General features: G+C 32.3%; 1 protein-coding gene across 6 annotated transcripts in view; it reads right to left on the reverse strand.

The window, feature by feature from the left end:
* Positions 1-19,492, reverse strand: part of LOC130450937 (trithorax group protein osa) — an 88,012-nt gene extending 68,520 nt beyond the window's left edge. For 5 of the 6 annotated variants that reach the window (XM_056789686.1, XM_056789688.1, XM_056789684.1 and 2 more), the window contains exons 1-2: positions 18,248-19,492; positions 7,442-7,738 (exon numbers count right to left, since the gene is read on the reverse strand). In XM_056789686.1, the coding sequence (XP_056645664.1) occupies positions 7,442-7,738; positions 18,248-19,030 (1,080 nt within the window). In that variant the 5' untranslated portion in view covers positions 19,031-19,492. The remainder of the gene's footprint in view (positions 1-7,441; positions 7,739-18,247) is intronic. The other variant, XM_056789682.1, reaches the window with a different exon arrangement.
* Between the last annotated feature and the right edge of the window lie 534 nt (positions 19,493-20,026).

The raw sequence follows: 20,026 nt of genomic DNA on the forward strand, positions 1-20,026 counted from the left end.
AATGGATGATTACGTGCATCCATGTAGTGTGTTTGACAGAATAAATAATTCTATACTAATATCTGAAGGTCTCGGGCGGGTTCATCCCAATGATAAACAATCGGTCAATTTTACATGGACAACTTGTACAATCTAAAGATAGCAAAAATGAATTTTTCAATCGATTTTTCAACAAAACGGTACTCTTTGCTTAACCCGATCAAATTTATTATTTAGGAGGTGTGTAGATTTTTTGATCATTGTACATGCCAAGGAAACCATTCGCCATAAAATTATCATAAATTGTAATTATTTATTGAAAATACTTATTATTATTATTAAATATTAAAACACAATTAAACATTTATAATTCAACTGCATACTGTCGAACATCGTGTTAGTTTCATAAGGAAAAAGTTGAAATGTAGAAAAATTTAGTTGGTTAGCCTACAACTTTACAAATAAAAACAAAAAAACTATAATAAATGTTCGAAGTGGGCACCTTGCACTTCTACACACTTTCGGAGTCTAGTCTACGGAAGATATTTCTTTGAACTTGGAAGAGCATTCCAATATGTAATTTAGAAAGTATACTTAAATATAAGTTCTGATTTCGCAACTTTAAAAGTCTACTACTCAGAAACGAGGGGTCGTATGAGACATTTTTTATGCCACAACATTATTTTCACGTCATCTACTCACTCCCGAATTTTTGCATCTAGTCCCGGAACACCCAGTATATTCTGTCCACTGCTAACCTAAATTATTTTTAATACAAATGTTGCATATATTATTTATGTATTTGCTGTGTTGACTAATCGTCAGAATAGTCGAAAAATGAATGAAGTTGTTCTTCTATTAATTTTATTAAGTAATCAATTTTTTATAAATTGAAACCATACCCCATAAGCAATGAAGAATGTATTCATTGGACAGTCTGATAACTGAACGACATACAGAAGTAGATTAAGCAAGATCAAAATCACGTTACGCTAATACTACTGACCAAAACTATTAAAAAGCGCTAATAAACTCCCAATGTGGGTTGAAATTTGAATATTCATATAGACGATCAGCCTCATCCAAGATAATTGAAACTCTCGTAATAGTAATTTTTTTTTCGAATACAGAAATCAATATTCTTATGGATATTAAACAACTTCAAGCTACTTTCCAAATCTCACAGTATCAGTGAGTTTATAATTTTGAAGCAAAACCAACAAATTTTTTTCGATATAACAACCGTTCACATTAGCAATTACAGATCAGCAACATAACGTGAATTTGTATCCCCATTTTAAAGAGCTCACGACTATTTATAATATCAAGTCTCCGCTCATTATGTTCAATAGGTATATAGATATTAAGACATGTAACAACGTATAAAATTTAACTTCGCTTATACAGGGTGTTACTATATTCGACCGACAACGCTCTACCACAGAGAGATCTCAACAAATGATTCATTTCGATATAGGAATAAGAACCTGAGATATACGGTGTCCAAAATTTTAAATCAAAAATTTAAACCATAAATCAATAAATCCTCCAAATTTATTTTTTCGAATTTGGTGACCAATATGCTCCTTAATAAAGTAATAGTTTGACATAAAGAAACTTTGGAAAAATTTAACCAGTGGCGCGCTGTCAGGGTTAGTTGTCACTTTTATCCCCCTATTTTTTATGCCACTGTATCAAATACTTTTTTTTAAATTTTGTTTTAATTTGTTTGATTATTTTTTAGTTACAAAACTAATAATCTTTTTGGAGCTAAAATGAACGGTGTTGTATAAATTTTCCTCTAAGCACGTAAGTAATTTACAAATTAATTAATTATTCATTTAATTTCGAATAATGATTAAGACTAAGTAGTTCAAAACAAATAAAAATTATTCATAATCTCAAAATTGTTCACACAAATCTAGATGGGATTGAATGATTTCTGCCGTAGCTTGAATTCTAACTATTCGATCTTGTTCAGATTAGATGATTGTTTCGTACACTAAGGACTTCATATAGCCCCATACAAAAAATCGATAAGATTTAAGTCCCCAGTAAATCTAGCTTTGTCGGTATACAACACATATTTTGGAAAATTTCGATTTTCACGACGCTTTTGTAAATACCAGTTTGAAAATTCCATACGCACCTGAAAATCTCTAGGTTCTAATGCTTGAACACAGGCCAATTTGTCTGGATGAACACTTGTTCTTTTAAAACTTTTCATACAGTAGAATGGTTCACTCTTAAAATACTCGAACTGAGTACTTAAAGATGGCCTTTCAAAAATATTATATATTTCCTCTTCATCACGATGGGGCATCTGTTCATTTTGCTACAGCGGCAAGAAATTACTTAAACAGACGTTTAAGAGAAAAATGGATTGGTCGGGGTGGATCCAATTGTTGACCTCCAAGATCACCTGACTTAAATCTTATCGATTTTTTATACGGAGCTATATGAAGTCCTTAGTGTACGAAAGAATTATCTAATCAGAACAAGATTTAATAGCTAGAATTCAAACTGGGGCAGAAATAATTCAATCCCATCCAGATTTATTCTCAATGACAAAACGGTGTAATAAGTGTGTTAAAGTGATCGGCCAACAGTTTGAAGAATTAAGTAACTTTTCTTTGTTAAATGAATAATTAATTAATTTGTAAATTACTTACGTGCTTGCAGACTTTTGTTTAGAGGAAAATTTATACAACACCGTTCATTTTAGCTCCATAAAAGGTTATTAGTTTTTTAACTAAAAATAATCAGGCATTTTAAAACAAAATGAAAAAAGAATTTACTCCAGTGGCGTAGAAAATAGGTGGATAAAAGTGACAACTAACCCTGACAGCGCGCCACTGGTATAATTTTTCCAAATTTTGTTTATGTCAAAATATTACTTTATTAGGGAGTATATTGGTCACCAAATTTGAAAAAAAACATTTAAAGGCGTTTTTGATTTAAGGCAAATTTTTGATTTTCGTTTTCGTACATATTCCTATATCAAAATGACTCAATCATTTATTGAGATCTCCCTGTGGTAGAGCGTTGTCGGTCGAATATATAACACAATGTAGATATTATTGTAATAGAAGTCACCAGCATTTGTTAATCTATATAAATATATAAAAATAAAATAAAAATAATATCAGGTTACGATTATATATTCCATTCTTATATTTAAGCATCAAACATAAATACGAAAAACTTAAAATTGAACCAGCAATGAATGAAGTAAAGTATGTTCAATCCAGAACAATAAAAACAAGAAAAGTCCATTGGCTTACTAATCTACCAGACAACGTTAAGATTCATATAGGCTTAACGAATTGAGATATGGGATACGCTCATTAATAAATATCTATACAATGTACAGTCATTGTAACAAGAATTAAATTGATAAGTTTACCGTTTTTTCCCTGCTAACCTTTTCAGGTTTATTTTTTTTTTATATCAATTTTTTAATAAACTTGAACTTTTGAAAACGACATCAACGACAGAGAATGAAAAGACGATTCGAAGGATATATCACAAGCCCTTATTTTCCGTTTAAAAACTTGGGGTTGTTTCTACCATTCATCGAGAGAATAATTCTAATTTGACGTGTTTCACTTTAGCAGGATTTATGATGTATAAAACCGAATGGTTAATTAAGGATGTCAGTTGTTTTCGGTAACTTATGGTACTTTATGGTAAATTTCACAGACGACAGATCAGACTTTTTTAAGTTATTTCAATATTGTTCATGTTCATTGAATATACAACTAAAATGAAATTTTTTGATGATTTAGATTAGAATGCTATTTGGCTTGCAGGGGCAGAAGGATGAGGGTCGAAGACCTAGACATTGACGTGCAGAGTAATTAATTCTGGTGTGATATACCTAGTGTGCTGCCATAGTGCCGCCGAATGCCATCATATGTGGTTGATAAGTATTATTCCTTTCATTGGTAACTCCTTTATCATTTTTGGGGTTATTTTGTCTATACCCAGGAGCTTTTCTGGGATTTATGCAATTGATTTCCTGACGAATTTGGTTAAAATTAGTGGTTTAATTGCTGACACGTTTGAAGGAATTGCAGATAAGTTTATTTCTATTTCGGAATTAGATACGTCGTTGTTGAAAGTATATACTTTTACAAGGTGTACCGAAAATAGTATTTTTTTTCTTCATCGCTTCTAGCCCATTGTAAATATATCCTAGGTCGCTACAAATAGGTGGTACATGAGTTTTGGGTTCCCTAGAATTTCTAACTGGTTGCCAAATTGCGTCAAATCTGTTGAGACTAGTGATGTAATTTGTAAAAGAACTTTTTTTGCTTCTATCATTTTTGTTTTCAGTTGGTTACTTATTTTGTTAAGTATGTATTGTTTTATCTGGTGGTGCATGAGTTCGATGCCACTTTGCCCTAGCTTTTCTTTTATCTGTCTATCAATTTTTTTATCTCAAATGTAACATTGAACGTTTTACTTTCAGTATTTGTTTCTGGTGTGGCATGCTGTACTGCCTATTTAATGGTATTTGCTAATGTTGTTAACGCTCCATCTATTTGCGATACCATTTTTACAATATAATGCCTTCTTCTAATTTGGATTGATATTCAAACCAATTTATTTTGCTGTTGTGCAGTTTTTGGTTTAGTTTTTTATGGTTGATTAAACAGCTGACTGTTGTTGTTATAGGATAGATGGTAGGACAGACGAGAGGTCATAGTTTGCGACAATCGCCATAATTATATTCAAATGAAATTAGTAATAACAGATCTAGTAAATCAGTAACCTTATTGGGGTCCGTTGATAAGAATTGATAGTACTTTTCTTGAATACTAATTACTAGCTTCCTTCCTTTTGTTGTAGTAAATCGTGACCCATATAGTGTATTCTTATTATTACTCCACCGACTATGAATTTGTTTCCCATTGTCTCAAAGAGATTTTGCAGTTTTTTTTCTTCAAATTGTTTGACATTTTATGACTTTTATGATTGTTGCTTATACATGGCCGAATTAATATTTATATGGCTGATAGAACTGATTAGTATGGCAAAACCAGCATTGGTAGTGTTATATAGAATGTAGTGTACTGTGGATCTATCTGTGAAATGTTTTTTGCTTATCATCAATATATCAATTTTATTGCGGTGTAGAAATATTTAGACTTCGTTTTTATGTTGTAGAAGGAAATTGACCACTGTGCAATTTTGATAAAGCTATTTAATTTTATTCCAAGCTTAAGTTAGTGGTTGTTCGTAGAACCATAGTTGGTTTTTATTGGTGTTTTGTTTGCATGGTGACAGATGTTCAATTTGTTATTCACATCATTTGGATTCAGAAGTTTGTAATAGAGCTAATAACCTTTACAGTTAGCTGGATGAGCTCCATTGCATAAAGCACATTTAGCTGGAGTGTCGTTGCAGCTTGACGCGTGGTCCAACATTTAACACATACATATGGTCTGTTGCGGTATGTTTTAGAATGTTCATACTGCTGGCATCTTATTCACTGCGTTATTCCTTTGATTTTTTAGGAGGTTCTATTCTTTTAACTTTGTTGTTGAGATTTGTCAATTTGTAAATTTCCTTGTTGTCACTCGGCTCTAAATAGATTAAGATGTTTATTGTTTCTTTGGTTATCCTGTTCCTTCCACTTTTATATTTCTAACTTTGTGTTCACTTCTGAGTAATTCATCTTTAATGTGTTTAACGTCTGTTGTATGATGCAAGTTTTTAAGGACTATTCTATAAGATCACACCTCTTTTGGTTGATAAGTGTGATGAACAACATTATTATAACGCATGAATTTTATTACATTCCTATAGGTACAAGGTGTGTCACTATTGATTTTAATTGTTCTGTCTGCTAGATATGTAATGAAATTATGTTTGTTGTCTACCCTCTGAGCTTGTTAATAATCTTTATATAGTTCAGTACTCCGTGGAGGGGGCTTATGAACTTTGCTTACATTTTCATCTTAATTTGGTTTATTGGTTTTCCATTTTTTCATTTAGAATGTTAAATTTATTGCTTGTGCTTGCGGCTTATCATTTATTTTATCAAATCCTAGGAGTTCTTTGTGACAGGTCGAGGACATTCTGTATAGGTATTGAATATTGTTTGGTGAGCTATAATCTGGTGTTGCATGATGTGTAATTACATAATTAGGTTGTGACAAGTGAATTTGCAATAAATTGCTGTGGAATTTGCATATTATATATTGGTACAATCTGTATGGCATTATTGAACCCTGTTAATGTATTCAATGAAGTTGTGTGTGACACCCTGTATGCTGTTCATTGTGATAAACATTGGTTGACTATTTTATATACCTGGCCTATCATAGGCTGACGTTCATTCAGTTTTACTTAGAATACGATAAATAGTTTTTGTACTTAATCATTAACTGATAAAATTTGTTTTATTTTCTTTCACTTTTATCTTATTTTTGCCATAGTACAATTGATAACACAGCAATCGAAAAACTCACGCTACGAAACTAATCTAAAATTCAGGTATTGAAATATGTTTGTTGCTATTTCTATTTTCTCGTAATAGATATCGAAAAATTGTGTATGATGTAACTTGTAGAGTTTGTTAGTAATTACAATTTGATTTTTTATTTTTAATTTCCTCCGACTAAAATTAATACCTCTAGCGCGCCGCAAAGTCGGTAAGTCTTTGCCCTGTTTCGATTTTGCCTCTTGCATCGTTGTTACACGTGTAAGAACGGAGTTATTAGGGTACAAAATAAATTTGAAGTATCAAAAATTCAGCCTTCTCGGTATACTAGCATTTCAATGTATATCACGACTGGACTATCGAAACTAAACAAAAAAACATTAGAGTCATCCATTCTTTAGATCCATCATATTGCTACTCCACCCACAACCTAAAAATTTTTTAATACAAAAAGTTGGGCATTTCCTTAATACCAAGTTAATCACAGAAGGTTGGTTAGATAGTGATCAATTGCAAAAATTTACTCCCAAACGTCCCGAACTACCAGAAAATTTTTGTCAAAATAGTTCTAGTGTTTTCCTCCTCTTATAATGTTTGGGTCACAGGGTACATGAAAGATTAATTTATGAGAAACATTCTTGATAGACATTAAAGACAGTTTCTTATCTTAAAATATATATAAATAAGCTCGAAGAAACTAAAACATTTCATATCGTTCTTGTGAATTTTCATATACAAACATACGACTCTTTGTGAATAAGTCTCATCATTATGCCTAATATTTTGAGGCATGAAAAACACTTTTCTCTGTCTTGCATTCATATTTCGCAAAAATTCTGTTTACCATTCATTCTGGGTTTAAATTACCAAACTGATTACCTAACAAATATTTATTTAAAATCGATTTGTTAATTTAAATTACCATTCGCTATGCCGTTTCTAGTGCTAAGCAGATCTTAACCTTTTTCAAACGATTATTAAGCTCTAAATATTCTCAATAAAAATGCTTACCGCCGCATCAGGACCATGTGCATTGGGGGTAGTAGGCGGCGCCGGTCTAGATGGATACCCCTGATGGGTTGGATGTTGCGGGCTGGGAGGCATACCAGGTCCAGGAGAATGGCTGGGAGGTTGAGATGGTTGTGGGGATGGTTGACTGACTGGTGCTGATGAGTTAGCTTGACCTGGACTTCCTGGACCCGGCCCCGGGCCGTGGCCACCTGGACCTGAAGGTCCGCTGGGCCAACTCGATCGGCTTTCACTGTAACCGGGACTTGGAGCTGAACCACCTCCGTACGCTGGAGATAACTGCAAATAAAATTCCTACTTAACAGGCAATTTAAATGATTACATATTAAATACATTATTTCGGTCACTACACTTAAATATAAACAATTCTGAAAGCCGTCACATTTAAATTATAGAAATTGATCCCAATTCATTAAATAAGACAAGCAGGCACAAACATATTTCGTTTTAAAGGTTTCTACATTATCTATCAACTACTATGATATGTTACATTATGAACAATTTAATATTTTGGGATACGAAGATTGAGATATTGTATATTCGATCATCTGATCTTAATAATAATATATGTAAGGGGTGTTCCATACAAAATTTGAAATTAATTTAGAAGACTGATTGCGATTGCAGCATTCATATTTCAGAATATTCTGTCTCTCCGTGAAAATCATTTTTTTGTTTTCAACTAGTCAGCCGTGACTACCCTTATCAGTATATTACATTTAATGAAAATCGCAACAAAAACCTTCATAAATTAGTTAACAAAGACTTTGTTCAAATTTACGTCCAAACATGGAATACTTTCAAACTATCCCAAACTCAAAATGGCGAAAAAAGGGATGTATTGATATTTAGTTAGCATAGACCAGTTCTGTGAATAAACAAAAACATGCGTTACCATAGCAACTAACAATAACTTATTAGAAGTGTCAGTGTAAAGTTTGACGTCAAAAAAGTGAACCAGAATTACGCAATAAATTAAAAGAAAAAAGATGTCCACCGAAATTGTGAAAATCGAAAAATTGGTGTTATACTGGTATTATAAAATACCCTTGGTGAGCAATGTCCTTCGTAAGCGACCGTGAAAAATTGGACTACAAGCTTCAAAAGACGTAAATTTTCCATTGAAGATGATGACCGATCGGGAAGGCCAGTTTCTGTGTCAGTTCCCAAAAAAAAACTAATGCAGTTCATGACATGATTTTATCAGACGGTCGAATTAGGCAAAACGGATATCTGAAGCACTGAATATTTCATACGAACGCGTTCATCATATAGTTCACGTCAATTTGGACATGAGAACAATTGCGGCAAAATGGATCCCCAAATGTTTGAATGTTGACCAAAAGCGTGCAAGGGTAGAAGCATCACGTTCGATATGTGCTCGATTTGAAAACGATCTAAACTAATATTCTTAAACTGAATTGTTACTATGGATGAGACTTGGGTACATTTCTACGATCCAGAAACCAAGCAACAATCGATGGAATGGTGACACTCTGGTTCTCCAAGACCTAAGAAGTTTTGTGTCCAAAAATCTGCTGGAAAAGTTTTTGCTTCAGTTTATTGGGATTGCCATGGAGATATCATGATTGATTTTTTGGATAAGGGTATAACAATAACTGGAGTTTACTATTCGACATTACTGACCACTCTACGGGAAAAAATTAAAGAGTAAAGACGCGGAAAGCCATCCAAAGGTGTTTTGTTTTTGCAAGACCCCCCTTATTAACCAGATTTGGCTCCGCCCAACTATCATTTCTTTCTTCAACTGAAAAAAAGTTTAAAAGATCGTAAATTTTCTTCCAACGAGGAGGTAATAAAAGCTGTGGAGGTCTGGTTTGCAGAGCAAGAAGAAACAAATATTTTTTTAAAGGTCTAGAGACGTTGCAGGTTCGCTGTAATAAATTTATCCAATTAAGAGGAGAATATGTTGAGGCATAAAATATTTTGAGATTGAAATTTTGTTTGGTTCTATAGTAGTTTCAATATATCCTCGTATAATGAAAAAACAAAACAAACAAACAAAAGAATAAACTTATTAACAATTATTATTTCTGCTCTACTGTGAGCTTTTGCTTTATATAAGGCCTTACAATAATTCTACAACGTCCAAGAAACTTTCTAGTGTCTAGTAATAGACAATTTTTGTCCAGTCACAGTTGAATTCTTCCATAAATATCTAGATAATAGTTCATGGCTACCCCAAAAATAGATGAAGCCACATTGTTCCCTCTTAAAACTGTTGGCATCGAAAATGCTGCTCCACCTAACTTACGAGAGGTAGCAACCGGTCTACACGAACGACCTTCATCTTCGATTTGGCGCTTTGCTGTATCAGGTCGTTAATCCGCGTGTAACCATCGTAAAAGGACAGTCTCGTTCATTTTGGAGTTTAGATAACCTCCCCTTTCTCTCAACAGATTATTAATACAAACCCTGTCCCCGGCTTGGATCTACCGACTATTGACTCTCGTATCACACCTCTGTTTTTCTTTTAACAACTCACTAACAAACCTTTTCTTATTACGAACTTCAGTACAAATGAGCATCGATCTTCGCAGTAGTTTTTCATATCTAATATAGGGCCGTTCACTGATTACGCACTCGGTGCATATACGACACCAATCTGCTCCATTGACGATTATTACAACCTAACTTCTTCATTATTACAGTGACTCCGAAGTGCTCTCCACTAGTGCCTTCATGAATCTCCGTGCGCACGACTCGTCCTTATGTGGGCATACAAGGCTGCACTACAGTTTTATTGTACTTCGCGATATCTTTCTGTTCTGTTTGGTAACAGTGCTTGCAATTAGTCTCACAAGTTCATCCTGAAAGAGCATTAGCATTCTATTTTTGTGCTAAAATTAAATTGGCTTTATAGCTTTGGTCAACAACTGAGACCTTATTCAATTTTTTTCATAGTCATTTGTCTTCAAAAGTCTGTAATAATTTTAGTCTTAGCCGAGATGAGTGTCTGTCCTTCCTTTTTCGCTGGTTCTAGAAGAAGCTGCTCCATCACTCCAATCGTTCCATTCTATCTGTTTTTTTTTCTAGCTCGATGGTAGCCACTATCGGCTACTCGCTGATAATACAAGATTTTCCACGAAAAATGCTTGTTGAACCAACACCACTAATTTTTAGGTCTTCTTTGATCAACTTGATCACTTTTGTGAAGAGTCATTAAGGTCACACCCAAATCACCGGGTCCGTGATATCCTCAACGATTACCTTATAATACATCTTTTGACTTCTGTATCTAACTTGGCTTCATCGGACACTTCCATCCTTTCTCCACCGGCGGTTATTACGGCATATTTCCTTGATGTTCGTTGTTTTGAGTTACAGCAGGATCTGATTCTGACACCGTCAGCTAAAATCCAAGGCCTTGCTGTGTGAAACTATTTTGCTTTGATCTTTTTTATTTTTTTTCCTGTTCTTGACAGGCTTATAACTTTTCTTATCCAATTTCATTTCTTCTTGGACAGTCATTTTCATGTCTTCTTCATTCTCAACATTCCCAACAATCCTTCATTTTGGCTAGATCACTTCTTGTACCGGGCATAAACTATTAGAAAATTCACTGAAATCTCCATCGAATACTCTCGAACTATCTCAATAAATGACTGTTTGTCTCCTTTTCCGATGTCCATCCCTTCGGTGAAGTCGAAAATTCGGTACCTCGACTAGTTTCCAAATAGATTAGATAGATAGAGTTCTACCTAAATGCGAATGTTACTGTTAACCTAAATAAGGATGAAATACTGAAATAATAGTAAATACAACAAAGACAAAACAATTTTTGAAGTACGTCTCTGTTTACTTTCATTATTTGAAATTTACAGTTTTCCGAGATTCTTGTCGGTTTGTAGATAAGTAAATATGAAATATCTCGAAAAAACACTTAAAATAGGTGTAAAACTTGATAAACAAATTCAACCTTAATTGTTTTATATTGTATCAAATCCAAAAACTATATTTTCGGCGCTGGGTTGAGAATGTGTCTTTGGTGCTTCAAGGTTGATTTGGATGTTGATTCTGACTACATCTGAGAAGGTGGCACTTATCTCCATGATGATTGCTTGTGATATTGACTTTTGATTTATATTCGGCTGTTTTTATGGGCTGTTGTCAAAAATGTTGCACATCACGTTTATTAATATATTTTTACGTGGCACTGAACTAAAACATTGATTTTAAATATTGTGTGTATGATTGCAATTAAATTATTTACAATTTGCCAGATAAGACAGTTATATAATCATAAATATTGAATAGCTTTAACAATAAGCATAGTATGACCTAAAATTTTTTCTATTTATTGCCATAGGATTTATACATGAATCTGCAATTGAAAAATCAGATATTTAAAATAAATTATAAAAAACAAACAGAATATGTTACTGGATTTATCACAAAAAAATTTCAGTTCAGGCCATTGTTGCGAAAATAAAAACCAACAACTGTTTTATATACCCTATTAATTAATGTCACTAAAGTTAGCACAGCAATATGGGCAGACAGAAAAAACAATAAGCAGAAAAATGCTAAGTGCCATACTACGGAATTTCTGTTTCTGTGGAAGTTTTTGAGAAATTGGCTGTTCTGCTAACTTTAGACAATGTTAGCAGAGCAATGTAAGTTAATTGTGCAAAATCAATAGCTAATTGAAGTAGAATGTTTCTATAATTAAATGCTCCGTTGTTCAATGGAAGGAAAAAGTTTTTTTACAAAAAATTTTTTCCTATTCTTGGACGTTACGAAAAAAATGACTTTTTCCGGGTCTTGTAAGTAGAACACTATCATGGGTGAAAAATTATAGACTCGTGTGGCCTCGTTAGGGCCTTTATAATTAAATGCTCCGTGAATACTAATAAAATGCTGCGGAAAAAATGAATTTTCCGCGGATGTCACGAAAAAAATGACTTTCCGAATTTTCTCAGCAAAATACTATCATTGGTGAAGACTTATACTCATGTGGACTCTTTAGGGCCTTTATAATTAAATGCTCCATGAATACTAATAAAATGCTGCGGAAAAAATGAATTTTTCGGAGACATCACTAAAAAAATGACTTTCCGAATTTTCTTATCAAAACACCATTATTGGTGAAGAATTATAGACTTATGTGGCCTATTTAGGGCCTGTTTAATTAGATGATCGACTAATGCTAATTAAATGCTGCGGAAACAATGAATTTTTAGGAGACGTCACTTAAAAAAAATGACTTTTTCAGAGTTTTCTCGGCAGAAGCTATGAAGATGGTTGGCCTCGATAAGTGCTTGATTTAAATGCTCGATGAAAGTTAATGAAATATTGGTGGAGAAATGAATGTCTTGGAGATGACACAAGTAGTATAATGCGAATTTGTTCCGCAAAAGAAGCAAGATTTGCTGTCTTTTTTATGAGTGCGTTGAGAAAATAGTATATTATAACCAGGAAAAATTCATTTTTTTAGTAACGTGCAAGAATAGGAAAATTTTTTCTTTACAAAAAAAATCACTGGCATTTAATTATGGAAGCATTCTACTTCATTTATCTAATATGTGTACTATTGATAATTTAACTAAAAGTCTTGCAAATATATTATACAGTGATCCAGTCTCTCAAATATAATAAACACATTTAAAAACGATGTTGAACCGCATAGGCAGAATATATTATTATATGTAAAAAATTTTAAAAAGAATATAAAAACTAATAAATACAAACATGATGTAAACTATTATCTGATAAATGTTTATTCATTGTGTGATATAATGCACAATTTCGTTTTATGGCGCTACTTATGGTTTGGGTCTTGATCCTAATGAATCCATTTAATTTCGGCAAATTTACGACAGTGATTTAGTATACTAAGAACTAACAATTTTGATATTTGTTGTTCCATTATGTCATATTAGGGCGTTCAAATATTAACAATCACTTTCGGCAAATTGGGCAGAAGTAGTTGATGGAGTACTATGCGCAATATTTTCCACGTGTCCCCATAAGAAATTGCATTAAAATCAGATCTGGAGGGCCAACTGCATGGACCTCCTCTTCTTATCCATCTAGAGGAATTTTTTTGATTTGGTGCTTTTGTAGATGACTCACATTTTCATAGAAATAGATGAAATTGCCATCATTATTATGCAACTTCTAATCCAAATGTCTCAACCCGTAATTAGGGCTGGGCAATTATCAAAAAATGTAATCAATTATCGATTATTTTGGATTAATCAAAAATAATCGATTTATCGAAAATAATCCATCAATCCAAAATAATCAATAAATCGGAAATAGTCGATTAATCGAAAATAATTAATTTTCTATTATTTGAAAATCGGAAATAAAGCTTCAAAAGAACGATTGTGGTTTGATTCCTACAAAAAACAAGATAAAGAGCAAGTATACCACTAGAAACATACAGAAGATATTTGGAAGTAAGATTCTGATATTGAATTATGTTGAAATAATTATTCAGAAAATAAATTTTTTAATCGTTAAATTGATTATTATATTATTTGATTATTTTAACGATTGTACAAAAAATAGTGTGTATGCCATTGCCGCGAAACTTTTTAACGATCTCAAGATTATGTTGCCTCGGCCGCAAGTGGTCTCGGCGATAAATGTTCTTTCGGTACGTCAAAAAGGTATTTCGCGGCCTAAGCATACAAATATCTATTTCAGTTTTTTACTTTGTAATAAAGCCACTTAAAAACTCTCTTTTAAATTCAATTAAACTGTACCAAAACCATTATGAATTTTTGAGAATGAAAATAGGCAAGAAACATTGTATTTTATAAAACCAAATTCTCACAGGATGTTATCCATATCCATTAATCGATATTTTCCGACTAATCGATATTTTTCGATAAATCGATTATTTTGCCCACCACAACCCGTAATAGCTGATGAAGAGGTGGAATTGTAGGGGCTCACATGATAGGACCATACTTCTTTGATGAAAGAGTAACTGGTGTGGTATTTTTAAATTTTCTACAAATCACCTGTCAGTTTGATTCGTTCTACTCAATATTGGCGACAAATTTGGTGTTTTCAATTTGCATGATTGTGCGTATGTTCATAATATTGCACCAATAGGAGATCATCTCAATACCATATTCTAAAACAAGTGGATCAAAAGATGGGTTTAACTGACTGGCCAGCTCTGTCTCATGATTTAACATTTCTTTTCATGAGACTTGTAAAAAATAAGGTTTATAATATTCCCCCAGCTACAAGAGAGGATGTGAAAGAGAGAATCAGAGGAGCTTTCCAATCTATAAATATGAATATATCGAGTAATGTTAGTCAATCATTTGAGCTTAACTGTAGCATTGAATTTATGCTAAGATTAGGAGTATACTTTTGGTGTCTTTTTTGTTTGGAACGAAAGGCTTATACTTTTATTATTACAATGAAATGGTGAGAAAATGTAACAGGTTAATATCAATTACGGTTAACAATATTACAAAATAATTGTTTCAATAAATTTTGGGTATAAGTGATGATAAACAAAAATTGAAGTTACATCATCAAAGATTCCATCTGTGCTATAAAATTAGAAAGAAGAAAATTAATGGTTGGAGTTCCCGTCTACTCTGTATACGAAAAAAAAAAAATAATTAAAATTTTATCAAATGCAAATATATTGCATATCACAAAACTTTGTTATATAGAATAAATTTTTTCCGTGAACTCACAGTAAGCTATTGAGAGTTGATTTACATATGGTTTTCATATAAAAGTGTCTATAACTTTTATATGACTCTGTGTAATATAACAAAACTTCACATTAACAGCTTCAAAAAAAAAAATTGAAAAATCCCATGTTTGGTTTGTAACGGAATTATACAACACTCTATATAGTTCGAGACAATTTCAAAATATAGACTTTAATTTCTCTAAGATTTTTATCATTATCAATTTTGGTAGATCTTAAAATAACCCATATACTGAAGTTTGTCGTAATATTGGTACACCTTGTATATATATACAAACTATCCAATGTTATGAAAACGATAATAGCCTTTATGTTACTCAATCATTTAAATAAAAATTCTCTGAATATTGACAAATTAGGTATTATAATGATAGTAGCTCTGAATAAGGTACATTGCTAAGGGGCAAAATAATATTTTAGGTTCCATTCGGCAGTGTACAGATATAATTGTTTATATTTAACGCTGCCTGTAGGAAAGTAAATGAAATATTGTTCTTATATCGGCGTGCCTGTCAATAATAAGATTACATTATGTATTTTTATCATAATTTTAGTAGAACCCTAACTAGTTATTTTTTCACTTCAAGATCATGTGATGATGTGATGACGAGAAAGAAACCAAATTTCTTTTAAAAAATACGAGCGAAAATTGAGAGGGCAATATGGTAGGAAAACCTCCTGAGATCAAGGACATTTTTTAGACTGTGTTTTTTGGGAACCTGCTTTCAAAATGAAGACTTGAACCAAAAATAGTTCCATAGACTTGAAAAGTATATATCCCTGATTTTGTAATAGGAAAAAAAATTGAATCCACAATCAATTCCCTGATATATGCTAAAGTTTTCAAACATTTCCTTACTTTTGTCCATTTGAATGTTCAATTCATTTATTCAACTCAATTGAGCCCGAGGTTGACTCGGCTATACGCTTGATACGACGTAATTTTTTTGACGCATGTAAGTATATCAGGTTAATGAAAATTATTTTGCTCTAAAAATCCGATAAATATACAAGGTATGGGTTAATTAGTTCTACATCATAATAATATCAAGCAAACAATTTAGTAAATCTGGAGGTTATTACTAGAAATAAGCCTAAACATGATAAAAAAGAAATAGTGATAAAACCAGCATTATATTTTGTACTAAAAATCATTATCAAAATGGCAGTAATAAAAGCTTAATTAATTTTTTTCTTCTTAAAAATTTTAATTTATTTTTTTAATTTTATTAGTGAAACTACATTCTTACCTCTATGATTCATGTGAATTTATGTATTTATATTAGCTATATAAATCATACTAGTAAATAGATGAATTTATTTGTATATTATTTCTTTTTAAATTGGCAGTAGTGTATGGACCTATATAATTGCAGGGCATAACTTAACTACTTTTTTTATATACATATTTCAATTCCATTTACAGAACCCAATTAGATATAGTATTAATATACAAAAATTTAATTTAGAATTGCTCTTATGGTTGCGTCAACCAATGGATAGCTTCTACATGTCCAAATATGTAAAATGATCATCTGCCACAAAGTTAAGATGCCCAATTACATTCATGGATGCTGATGAATACTAGCATGTTGGCATCTTTCACTACTTCTTAACCATTGAAAATCAAGTTTGGTGCACATAGTAGATAGAATACATAAAATTTCTTTCTTATTTTAGACGAAAATTAAAAGTTACCTACTGTGACCGTGGTTTAATATTTTTGATCTTTACCATAAGCAGTTTTGCCTATGTAATTATTGTACAGAAAATTTAAGAAGCCGTTGTCTTATTCTACATTATCATAATATTCTATATTTTACCCCATTAATTGAAAACTAAAAATTCAAAGTCTTATAAGTACTCTTATAATAAGATATTTTGGCTAAAAATGTGCCTTATTACTGAGTTTTATTATAATTAAAAAAAGCTTTACTGAAATGTTGACTTGAAAAAGCTTGAGAAAAATATTTGAAATTGTTTTTTTATGTATTTAGAATGATTAAATATTTCAAGTCTTGAGAAAAATTTTTTTTATATTTATATTTAAATTCAAATCTAAATGTTTTAAACAAAATATGACAAAAAATGGTCAGAAATGCAGCAATAGAATTTATTTTTGTATGGACTATTGGACATATTTATTGAATAATGAAAATTGTAACTAAGTAGTTTCAAAATTACATAAAATTTATTTGTTATATAAAATTATCTAGAATGGACAATCCTATCACAACATTGTTTATACAAATATATTCCATGTAGGTACTTCCTAAATATGATTTTGGTAATATTTAAATTATTGTTCATTAAAAACACGGATATAATTATAAAAATATTTAATAATGAACCTAGTCCAATTATATAATAATAATATTGGTTTTGTTTTGCTTGATATGGGTACCCTCAATATTTTGAGCATATACAAAAGCAGGCAAAGATTGCACTGATAAGTTACTATGTTTATTAACATATACAAGGGTTCATAGACAAGACATAATAAGATATATATTAATAATAATAAATTATAATATATAACTGACTTTTGAGTTTTTGAGTTTGACGTCAATTTTCACATGTTATTTTAAACTGATTTTCATAGAATATATATATATATATATATATATATATATATATATATATATATATATATATATATATATATATATATATATATATATATATATATATATATATATATATATATATATATATATATATATATATATATATATATATATATATATATACATGCGGGTGTGAGGAAGTATTTGACTTCACGTTTGCGACACGTCAGCTGATTGCATAATAACAAAGTGGGAGGTACATAATCGAGTGTAGAGGCAAGTTCAAGGACGAGAGTTGCATGATAGATGCACCAAATTAATAACATTAGGATAACAATTCGGGAGTCGTATAATACTGTTGTGTTGATGGTCCTGTTAACATTAAATGGTAAACAAACTTTAGCACGTGGTTTCTCCTGCTAAGACCTACAGTTTAGGAGATAGCACACGTGTTCCACACTACAACGAGGGTAGATATGACGATAAAAATGAACATTAAAAATTACTTACTGATGGCTGTGTCCTATACGAAGATGTTGGTGGAACACCTACTGGTGCTGACCCCCCACCCCCCGAAGGACCTGAAGCATAGCCCTGCTGTAGAGGCTTCTGTGGTGGCCAAGTCTGGTTATAATGCTGGTCGGGATGACCATAACTGTTAGGATATCGAAGAGGCATTGTATTATTGTTACTTTGCAATAATTGATTCAACGTAGGCGTAGGGCCCGTGGACTGGGAAATCGACGGTCCCGTTAGAAAGCGTTGATGAGGCTGATGTGGGGGCATTTGTTTTGGGGCTCCAAATGGTTGTCGCGGTCCAAAAGAGTGGATGCCACCTTCTCCGCTATTATGCACTTCTCTTCCATAAGGAAAACTGTAACCGTGACCGTCGGCTGTAGCTGGCGATGGGGTGGGAGGACCCTCTGTCGAATAAATATTTGAGTCTGTAGCGGTAGTTGTGCCCCCAGCCGACGGTTCAGACTCTCCGCCGATGCTGGGTTCGGAGGTTGGACCGGGGACACTGGTGGACGTGGGGCCCGAACTAGAGTTAGTCTGTCCAGGAACCGTAGTTGAGCCGCAACCGCTACTATCCTGTCGGTATTGACTCATTTCTATGGCGAGGTTTTTGCTGCCGGTGTTTTTAGCCTTTGTATGCACTATACCGCCACTTCCACGAACACTCTTATCGGTTCCATTTTGTAATAAGGAATTCCGCACGTTCAGATGCTGATCTGACTGCACTTTATCACTATTCACGTCATTTTGTTGCTTTTCGGCCTGCGTTGCAGCCATGTTAAGAAAAACGGCTGCGATCTAGCACGGCCGATCGTTGCCAACACCCCGCCGTTATAGTCAACAACGGAAGCTTTTCTTCATTTTGGTCCTCTAATTTGCACTCTAATCTTTTTAAACACATAATAAATTACTCACTAGATCACCCTTTTTACGCTGAAAATAAATAAAACCATCTAACTTTTCGAATAATCCAAATTGGTAGACACATCTGACACTCACTTAATTCCGTATCTACTCCAATAACACGAATGGAGGTTATGGCGGTTATGGGTAGAGATCAGATTCCTACGCCAACATTTTACGTCGTTATTTCACTATTTACCCTGTAATTATTTCAAATATTTTTATATTCTCGAATTAATAACACTTCTGACGACACTTTACAATAATATTTCTCAACTTTTATCAGAGTTTCACTAGAAAATTCCTGAAATATGTAAGAACTATTTTTCCGTCTACTTATTCTTACGCCACTGTGGCGCTGCATCATAGCGTAGACTTGTAAACGCGGTATTTTTCATGGAAGCGTACATGGCGGGACAATTCAAATTATGACCTGTTAAAATGGTTTTTTGCTGATTCATATATTTAGATTACTACTATTATTCAAAGACTAAACTTATTTTGAAAACACAAACAAATTTTGAAGATAAACACTGTGATAAGTAAAAATTGTAGATATCACTTTCTTGTTTACAAATAAGCTGGAATTTGTAGATTAGGCCCCGTTTACATTATCTTAATGTGATATTACACTGAACTGACGTAAAACTTGTCACTAATTATGTCTATTATAATTTATTCAAAAATTAATTTTTGTCAATATTTTGAATCGAAATTGGCCCACAATTCAACAAAATATCGATAAAAATACAAAACAACAACAAACAACAAAAACATTTTTGTCATAGATTTTAATACAAAAACTACAACATTAATAAATGATTTTGTGAGCCCAAATAATGTAGATTCATATTTTATAATCTATTTTCA

This window comes from Diorhabda sublineata, chromosome X (genome assembly GCF_026230105.1).
Source record: "Diorhabda sublineata isolate icDioSubl1.1 chromosome X, icDioSubl1.1, whole genome shotgun sequence".
Classification (NCBI taxonomy): Eukaryota; Metazoa; Arthropoda; class Insecta; order Coleoptera; family Chrysomelidae; genus Diorhabda; species Diorhabda sublineata.